The sequence below is a fragment of the Ictalurus furcatus genome, chromosome 7 (genome assembly GCF_023375685.1).
Source record: "Ictalurus furcatus strain D&B chromosome 7, Billie_1.0, whole genome shotgun sequence".
In the NCBI taxonomy this organism is placed as follows: Eukaryota; Metazoa; Chordata; class Actinopteri; order Siluriformes; family Ictaluridae; genus Ictalurus; species Ictalurus furcatus.
This window is the reverse complement of record NC_071261.1, coordinates 15,252,337-15,262,572: the sequence shown is the minus strand read 5'-3', so window position 1 is coordinate 15,262,572 and position 10,236 is coordinate 15,252,337. Positions and strand designations below refer to the sequence as shown.

General features: G+C 40.5%; 1 protein-coding gene across 1 annotated transcript; it reads left to right on the top strand.

The window, feature by feature from the left end:
- The first annotated feature begins 5,957 nt into the window (after window positions 1-5,957).
- On the top strand, window positions 5,958-10,235 carry msantd1 (Myb/SANT-like DNA-binding domain containing 1). Its single transcript, XM_053630182.1, has 3 exons — window positions 5,958-6,587; window positions 7,153-7,434; window positions 9,925-10,235. The coding sequence occupies exons 1-3, from the start codon at window positions 6,334-6,336 to the stop codon at window positions 10,172-10,174; spliced, it is 786 nt and encodes a 261-aa protein (XP_053486157.1). The 5' UTR covers window positions 5,958-6,333; the 3' UTR covers window positions 10,175-10,235.
- Window position 10,236: the final 1 nt, after the last annotated feature.

Sequence of the window (10,236 nt, the reverse complement as noted above, 5' to 3'; positions counted from 1 at the left end):
ATCTACTGTATAGTTATAATAATAAGTAATTTAGCAGACAAATATCTAAATTTACGTACAGTACATTTAGGGAGCCCTCCATGTTGCTATTTTAAATGTTGAAATTACAAATACAGCTAGGGTAAACAACAGCAACAATAACAACAATAAACACTTTTCCAAACTAGCTACGGGTCATAAAAGTTAACATCATGTTCAATAATAGGATTTTTCTAAATGGATATTGTCATGATGTAGTTAGTATTGTGCTAACAGATATTTAGGCACTTAAAAAATTTATGCCTGCCCATAAAAACCCCAAAACAAACATTTTTCTCCTATTTCTCACAATAAGGTGAAGAGAGTCAACCTGGCACTAGCTCTGTGCAGTGCTCACACTTCAGGGTCAACCTAAGATGACAGGTAGGGATCAAATAAGAGAAATATGCTTTAATATATTTGTATGAAACATAGTATGGTTAAATCGCAGGTACTTTAAGTATTTTTTAAGTCTCAAAACAACAACAACAACAACACCTCAGTGCCCTAATGTGATGCTTTAAAATTTTAACTAAAAGAAATTTAGTTTCTGTGCTCACAAATTACAGTGAGGTTAAAACGTTTTCCAACAATGTGGAGATAGTTCTGTTCATAGCAGTAGACCTGGTAAAGAAGTGACAGGTACATGAAAAATGGCAACAAAAAGTGTATTTTGTTTACATCTCTTCTGCATTTAATCTACTTTTGTGAGTGAAAAGTTACTGGCAGCTTTGCACTTCTGATGTTTGTTAAATGCTTGGCATGCCCATGTAAGCTGATATAAATTAGGACTTCTTCACTCCCTCTAGGTTGCTTGTTTATGTTTTTATGGGATGGCCAAACTGTGTGTAATAAATTGAATTTAGGGAAAAAAAATAGGGTTGTCAGTAGTTTTAGAATTTATTGTGGGTGTATAGGGTTGCCTGGATGAGTGTGAGACTCCCAGCCTGAAATTATGTCCCAGTCCGGCCCTGAATGTCTGTAAAGTGTTTTAGTTATCATTTGTGCAGATTCTCAAGCTACTATGGGCTTTTACTGTACCACTTTCATTTTTTTTATTGCACGGACAGAGGCTATCACTCTTATTTTTGTTGATAGTCAAAAAAGGCAAGAAAGAGAGAGAAGAGTTTGAAGGTGAGAGAGACAGTAAGTTGGGCAGGATGAAAAAACTAGATTTAAATTACTTTAGACCACTAGGTTAAAAAAAGCTAGGAGTGAGAGGGCAGAGGGTCATGTTATGGAAGATAAGGATGAATGAATAGTATTTGTTTTGTGTGTCATACATAATTCATGAATGTTCCTGTCTTAATACTTAAGAAAACATTGTTTGTAGGAGACATGAAATAAGTATAATGTTATTATGAATTATAGAGGTATTTATATTTATATTTTTATATTATATTTACACATACCCCCCCCCCCCCCCCCCAGATGTGTTAAACAGCATAAAACATAGAACCTTTCGCAAATCTTGAAGTAAATGACAGTAAATAACATTTAATATTTGGTTGCATATCCCTTGCTTGTAATAACTGCATAATCTGCAACTCATTCCTATCACCAGAATGTTGGTTTCTTCTTTGTGATGCGTTTACAGGCTATTACCTCAGCCTCTTTGAGTTGTTGTTTGTTTCGGGGAGTTTCTCCCTTAAATCTCCTCTTCAGGAGGTGAAATGCTGCTCAATTGGGTTAAGGTCTGGCGATTGACTTGGCCAGTCTAAAACCTTCCATTTTCCCCCGATGGAGTCCTTTGTTGAGTTGGCAGTGTGTTTTGGGTCATTGTCTTGATGATAAAGTTCCTCCCGATGAGACTGGATGCATTTCTTTGTAAATTGGAAGATTGTTTCTGTAGACTTCTGAATTCATTCTGCTGCTACCATCATGAGTTCCATCATCAGTAGAGATTATTGAGCCTGTTCCAAGAAGTCAAGTCAAGTCAAGTGTTAAGTCAAGTGGCTTTTATTGTCATTTCAACCATATACAGTGGGTACAGTACACAGTGAAATGAAACAACGTTCCTCCAGAACCACGGTGCAACTTAAAACATCAAACTAACTACATGAGAACTAAGACCTACACATTCTACATAAAGTGCATGTGCAAACGTGTGCAAACACCACAAGACAGTACAGTAACTACTAAAGCAGGACAATGGGCACAGTAAGCATCAGTGTAGCACCAACCAGTACACAGTTCTAGTGTGAACGTGTCAGATATAACAGCTAGTGCAAAAAGAATAACAATATAATAAAAAATGCTGTTAATGTAAACATAACATACTAGGACATGGTATGTGGGATGGTGTTCAGTTCAGTTCAGTTCAGTGTGTGTGTGTGTGTGTGTGTTTGTGTGTGTGTGTGTGTGTGTGTCAGTCCAGTCACTGAGTATTGAGGAGTTACACAGTCTGTCCATGAGAGCCCGAATGCTTCGGTACCTTTATCCAGACGGCAGGAGGGTGAAGAGTTTGTGTGAGGGGTGTGTGGGGTCATGCACAATTCTGGTGGCTTTGTGGATGCAGCGTGTTGTGTAAATGTTATGATGGAGGGAAGAGAGACCCCAATGATCTTCTCAGCTGTCCTCAATATCCGCTGCAGGGTCTTGCGATCTGATAAGGTGCCATTTCCAAACCAGGTAGTGATGCAGCTGCTCACAATGCTCTCAATGGTTTCTTTGTAGAATGTTGTGAGGATGGGAGATGGGCTTTTTTCAGCCTTTGCAGAAAGTAGAGACACTGCTGGGCTTTCTTAGTTATGGAGCTGGTGTTGAGGGACCAGGAGAGGTTGTCCGCCAGGTGACCACCAAGGAATTTGGTGTTCTTGATGATCTCCACGGAGGAACCATCAATGTTCAGCAAAGAGTGGTCGCCCCGTGCTCTCCTGAAGTCAACAGCAATCTCTTTTGTTTTGTCCACATTCAGAGACAGGTTGTTGGCTCTTCACCAGTTTGTTAGCCGCTATACCTCCTTTCTGTATGCTGACTCGTCATTCTTGCCGATGAGACCCACCACGGTCATGTCATTGGTGAAATTGGCAAAATTGATGACGTGATTCGAGCTGTCCATTGCTACACAGTCATGAGTCAGCAGTGGACTGAGCACACAGCCCTGGGGGGCCCCGGTGCTTAGTGTGGTGGTGCTGGAGATGCCGTTCTCGATCTGGACTGACAGTGGCCTTGAAGCACGTTGGAATGATGGCGCTGCTCAGGGAGATGTTGAAGATGTCAGTGAGAACATCCATCAGCTGGTCTGCACATCCTTTGAGCACTCTGCCAGGAATGTTGTCTGGTCCAGCAGCTTTCTGTGAGTTGACTTTGTGTAGTTTTTTCTCACATCAGCCATGGTTAGACACAGCACCTGGTCATTGGTAGGAGGAGTGGTCTTCCTCACCGCCACTTCATTCTACACCTCAAAATGAGTGTAGAAGTTGTTCAGTGCATCTGGAAGTGAGGCATCACTGTTGCAGGCGGGTGTTGCTGTCCTGTAGTTGTTGATGGCCTGAATGCCCTGCCACATGCACCATGTGTCACCACTATCTCTGAAGTGATTATGGATTTTCTGAGCATGTGGATGATTTGCCTCTCTAATGGACCGGGGCAGGTTCAGTTTGTTCTTAGGGCCACCTTGTCACTTGCCCTGAATACGGAGTCTTGGGTCCTCAGCAGCGCACGCACTTCTGCAGTCATCCACTGCTTTTGGTTGGAGCGTATGGTGATGGTCTTGGAGACAGTAATGTCATCAGTGTACTTGCAGATGTAGCTGCTCACTAATGCCATGTATTCCTCCAAGTTGGTGGAGTCGCTATCAGTTGCAGCCTCCCTGAACATGTGCCAGTCAGTGTGCTCAAAACAGTCCTGAAGAGCAGAGATGGCTCCTGCTGGCCAGGTTTTCAACTGCTTCAAAACCGGTTTGGAGCCTCTGACAACCGGTCTGTATGCTGGGATTAGCATAACAGAGATGTGGTCTGAGTAGCCGAGGTGGGGGTGGGGCTCAGCCCGGTTCGCACAGCGGATGTTTGTGTAAACAAGATCCAGTGTGTTCGCCCCTCTCATTGCAAAGTCCACATGTTGGTGGAATTTAGGGAGCACTGATTTGAGATTCACATGGTTGAAATCTCCGCTGATGATAAACAGTCCATCAGAGTGTGTTCAGCCATGTAAGCCCAAGCCACGATACTACCTCCATCATGTTTCACAGATGAGCTTGTATGTTCTGGATCATGAGCAGATCCATGCTTTCTCCACACTTTGGCCTTTCTATCACTTTGGTAGAGGTTAATCTTGGTTCCAGAATTTTTGTGGCTCATCTATGTCTTTCTCTGTGAATTCCAATCTGACTTTCCAATTCTTACTGCTGATGAGTGGTTTGCCTCTTGTGGGATGGGCTCTATATTTCTGCTCTCGAAGTCTTATTCGAACCATGGATTGTGATATCATCACCCCTGCCTTAGGGAGGTTGTTGATGATGTTACTGATGTTTTTGGGATTTTTTCACAGCTCTCACTATGTTTCTGTCATCAGCTGTTGGTGTTCTCCTTGGCCGACCCATTCGGTGTCTGTTGCTCAGTACACCAGTGGTTTCTTTCTTTTTCAGGACATTACAAATTGTTATATTGGCCCATGTTTATGCAATGCCTGTGATTGATTTTCTCTCTTTTCTCAGCCTCAGAATGGCTTGCTTTTCTCCCATAGACAGCTCTCTAATCTTCATGTTGGCTTATTCTTTTTAACAACAAATGCAGTCTTCACAGGTTAAACTGAAGGCTAAAACCAAGAGTACATGTTCAGAGCTATTTATTATTTAAATGATCAATATAACAGGACACACCTGGGTAACAAAAACCATGTGTCAGTCAGATAGTTCAATATTTTTGCTTGCCAACAAATTGGGTGGTCTGATACAAAATGTGCTTTATATGTCGTTTAACACATCTACATTTAAATACCAGGAATAAAAGCTGAAATTCTACACTCTCTTCTCATATTCATCTTTAGATTTCAAAACCAAATGTATTCAGTCTACAGGTAAAACAATAATTTTGGCCTTACCGTTCCAGTAGTTTCAGAGGGTACTGTATACTAAGTACCAAAATCAACTTTACTGTGTTAATCCCAGGTTATTTACTGTATATTTCAGTAACTATTTTATATTACTGTCACTATAATATTTTTCCCTTTCTGTCCTTAAACCCAGTTCCAATGTGCTGGTAACACGTCTTTCAGTTCATTAAATATCAATATAACCCCTAGCCTACAAACTGCAAATTGATTCACAGATCCCGAAAATTTCAGTCTGAGCGTTCATGGCTCACAATCATTAGTAATGGAGGCCTGGATCAGCAAAACACAACAGATGGACCAGTGGATATAATGTAGTTAACTGAGTTAGTCATAACAGCACCAATCTGTGCTGCTAGGTGTCTCAGGATCTCATTGTTTCTATCCAGACACTGCTATGATCCTTAGTAAATGTAATCTGAAACACTACAAAAGGGTGGCTTGATCCTACAAGTATGTGGGGAGGGGACACAGGAGGAGGGGAGAGGAGAGAAGGTGGGGTAAATATGCTCAGACAATGATCACTGTGTCCACATGCTCATAAATCCAAACAGATAGAAATGCAATCTCATGAAAGCTAAATACAAAAAAATATGCATCTATTTTGCTGACACTTGATGTATATTTGCAGGCACACTGCCACATATAGACATGCTTTTAAAGACAACTGGGAGTGCACATTCTAAGTGCATCTTGGAAGTGACAGCAGACAAGATTTGTGCTCTACCATTAAAAGCTTTTAAACACATTATGGATTGGGACTGCACAGCCCACAGCAAGGCCTGTTGTCAAGGAAACAGCTCATCTTCTACCTACACCAACACCATGGAGTCATATTTCACATGTAGAGTTTGTACTTCACTGGCTTTCTGCTAAAAGCTTTTTGTTTCAGATCCGAAAGCAAGTGAGACAGAGAACGTGAGATAGAGAAAGGGGGCGGAGGTGGAGCGGGAGGAAGGGCTTGGGCTGGCTGTTGCCAGGGCAACTTGACATCACAGTGACGAACTTCCCTCTTTAAAAGCTTTTAAAGCTGATTGCTCCAACCCTCCAGGCCCCATTCTGATGCCTCTTAACTGAGTTAGAGGGGGGAAGGGCAGAACGGGTGGCCTCTCTCACACATAATCACAAGCCCGAGGAAAGAACAGAAAGGAAAGGGAAAAGGTGGCTTTCTAAAAGCTTGCTGCAGTGAAACAAAACCTTCCAGGATTTTGTTTGTACAAAAATCTGAAAGAGAGAGGGAGAGAGAGATAGGTGCTTTGCAAAATGTCCGCTGAAGACTGCTTCAGTTATATAGTGCAAAATGAGAAGCACAGAAGAGCACGCAATTGGACAGATTCAGAAATGAAAGGGCTTCTGTACATCTGGGAAGAGTACGTCACTGAGCTCAAGAAGGCCAAACGCAATGCTAAAATCTACGAAATGATGGCTAAGCGACTGTATGACCTGACCGGCGAACACCGTCACAGGGAGGAGATAAAGATGAAAATCACCAATATGACATTCCAGTACAGGCAAGTGTAAGGGTAACATTTTAAAACATTTATTCACACCTTACAATTTTAAGTGTGCATTGACTAAATTTGATTAAATTCTTACAGGCTACTTAAAGCAACAGTAAGAAGTCAATAATCTTTCCTGCCTAAAGGACACTCTAAAACTGATTCTAGACTAAACAGATTATTTTTATTCTATAAAATTCAAGAACATAACATTCTAGGCAAAACAAACCATTTGTGTTTTACCACTTTCAACCTTCTAGACAAAACAGTTATTTTGTTTTAGATCATTCTTAACACTCTGGGCAAAACATTTTTGCATTATACTATTTTCAACATTCTAGACAAAACAAGAATTTTGTATGATAATATTCAATCTAGGTGAGGATAAAATGCTAGATAGAAGCTTGTACTGATGTCTTAATGTCTAAGGCAAACTTGGACAACCTGAAACCTACCTGTTGCTGATGCTTTTAATAATTTAAAAGCTTTGTGCTTTGCACATATATTCTTAACAATATAACCCTTATCAGTGTGCAATGTCACATGATTCACTACGCCACATACATACCACTCTCGTTAACAGGAAGCTGAAGCACACAGCCAGTGGTGGTAGTGGCATGCCTGACTGGCCATATTACAAGTCCATTGAGAGGATTTTGTCCAAAATACCAGAGCAGACCCATATGAGCCCACTGGACCCTCAAATCACTGGAGCATCAACTTCACAACCTGAACCCTCTGTATCCCAAGCTGGGACGCCAGTCATAGGCTTTCTACCTGAGTACACTGGCTCCTCAGAGGAAAGGGAGGTCAAAGAGGAGGACGATGAGGGGACAGAGGTCTCTGTGAGTTCCTTCGAGTCCAGGTAATTAGGACACTTGCATGATATTAAGTGTCCATGAATTTTGTCAACGAATTAGGAACATACTGTACATAGCATGTTTTAACATAACATAACTCATGAGCTTAGTAGCAGAAAAATCTCCATGGCTTTAGACATATTACATGCTTACTAAACTACACAATACTGCTAAAAGTATGTGGACACCTGACCTTCACAACCATATGTGGTTCTTCCCCAAACTGTTGCCACAAGGTTGGCAGCAGAGAATTGTCTAGAATGTCTTTGTATGCTGTAGCATTACTATTTCCCTTCACTGGAACTAAGAGGCCTAATCTTGTTCCAGCATGATGATGCCCCTGAGCACAAACCAAGGTTTATATAGACATGGTTTGCCAAGGCTGGTGTGGAAGAAGTTACGTGGCCTGCACAGAGCACTGACCTCAACCACATCACTTTTTGAATAAATAGAAATGCTGACTGCGTACTAAGCCTTCTGAGGCAAACATCAGTGCCTGACCTCACTCTTGTGTCTAAAAGGGCAAATCCCCACAGCCTCTTTCCAAAATCTAGTGGAAAGCCATTCCAAAAGAGTGGAGATTATTATAACAGCAGATGGGTGACTAAATCTGGAATGGGATGTTCAGCAAGCACATACTGTATGAGTGTGATGGTTAGTCACTAAACCTTTGGCTATATAGTGTATATGTTCTGACAGAAACGGGTAGAAATGCATAAAAAAGTATTTGTAATTACATATTTATGCATAAGCAAACTAGAAATAAACTGGTGGTTGAATCCAAGATCACTTTCAGATGTAATTCTTTTACAGAGATTGTTATAACCAATTAAATTCAATTAAATCCTGCCCCAAGCTCCAGAACCCAACGACTGAAATTTAATGTTCCTGTAAGCTATGTAGGCTCAATCCTGATATTTTTAAAGAGGTGTAGAGATGTTCCTATTCAATTTTTGTAGTAACTTGGGTATTAAAGCCCATTAAACAGTTTAATAATAATCTACATATATTCAGCAGTGGCTCATGACCATATATTTTGCCTCAAACAAAATTAAGTCTAGAAGTCTATTAAGAGAAGGCTATGTCATATAACAGTTGTGGATCAACTGCATACAGTTGAGCAGCTTGTTTTGAGTGGTTTTAGACATACCTTTGTGCAACTGCGTTCGAAGGAATATCATTGACCAGAGTTGAGTGAAATTTTCATCCCAACTACTTCTCAAAACCCACAAAATACCTGAAACTAGTACAAAAATTTTCAACCCTTTTGCAAAAGTGAGAAATGATCCTTCGTTTCCTCAGCCTTTGCATGGGAAACAAGTATTTCACATGTATTTATGATGTACCGACATTATCTGTTCTATAATCCATCTTTCATTTTCCCAATTTCAAGGTATCTTATCAGAGAACTAGTTGTGTACATCACAGACACACTTGCTGCGCTACTACTTTGCCATTGTGCAGAAATGTATTAGATTTAATTCCATTTATTTGTTATAAAATAATATCTTGATGGCCATGGAGAATTTTTAAACTAGCTTAATCTGGCAATCCTGTCATTAACTGTCCTGCTTCTTCTCCACTGAAATCATTCATAGAGTGAGAGTATGGGGCAGCATGATTCCTGCTCCTATGGACATCTGTTAGCGTTTGTTGCTGTTCCCATTTTTGACCACTAGGTACAATAATAATGCTGCATTAGACTTACCTTGTAAGTGGTAATTCACAGGTCAGAACAATGTCATTTTCAGCTTTGGCACATTTGACTACGAAATGGGGAAAATACATGGACGCCTCCATGTTCATCTTTTGTTATCAACAAGCTAGGCAGCAAACTTTGATGAGTGATTTATAATTTCATCCTTAAACACTCAACTGTATAGACAGTGTTTTAGATTTAACAAGCTTATATGTCTGTATGATGATTGATCTAAAGCAAATACTTGTATACACAGCATAGCTCATTTAAAGGTAAGAAGTGGTACTTTGTTTACTTCGGATGCTAAATTTGGATGTTAAATTGATGTCACTCTTTAAACTGGCAAGGAATTTGTAGTTAAACAAGATTACCTCAAGTTGATGAGTTGACATTTTAAGTTGAGGGGGCATTTTTTTTGGTTTTTACTGCTTGGAGCTTGAGAATTATGACCTTGAGTCGAATGCAGCACAACTCTATGGAAGCTAATTGCACAAGATCTAAGACAAACAAATCAATGGAAAACTGGCTTATATCTGTCAAAAATAGCTAACTTTTTTTTAATGCTGGTCATTCAAAAGAGGTAATCAGTATTTCAGCAGAATTAAAATGTATGGAGTTGTGAATGAGGTCTTTATGAAGATTAATATATGTTGAATGGCTGATATAAATGGTTGACTCTGCCACACCTGCCCCTATGGATGAGCCAACACACCATAATTCTAATCTACAGAGATTATTTTAATGGTCTTTGAAATATAGTCCTATTTAGATTATAATTGCACATCTGTGTCTTCAGGCCTATGAAGAGACCGAGATTGCCACACGGTACATCACTGCGCCGCAGGAAGTTGCGTGTGATGGAAGCGATGCTGAAAGAGCAGAGGAAAATGAGCCGTGCTGTGGAGGACACATGCCGAGAAGTGCGACGTGTAATGCACCAGCAAAACTTCCTGCAGGTACAAAGCCTGCAGCTCCAGGAACGAATGATGAACTTGCTCGAGAAGATGATCCCATCCACACCCTATCTTACAAACACACATACCTGAGTGTAACCCATTTATATGCTCCACATAAACTGGTATTCACAGCTTCACAATGCTTTTTGTGC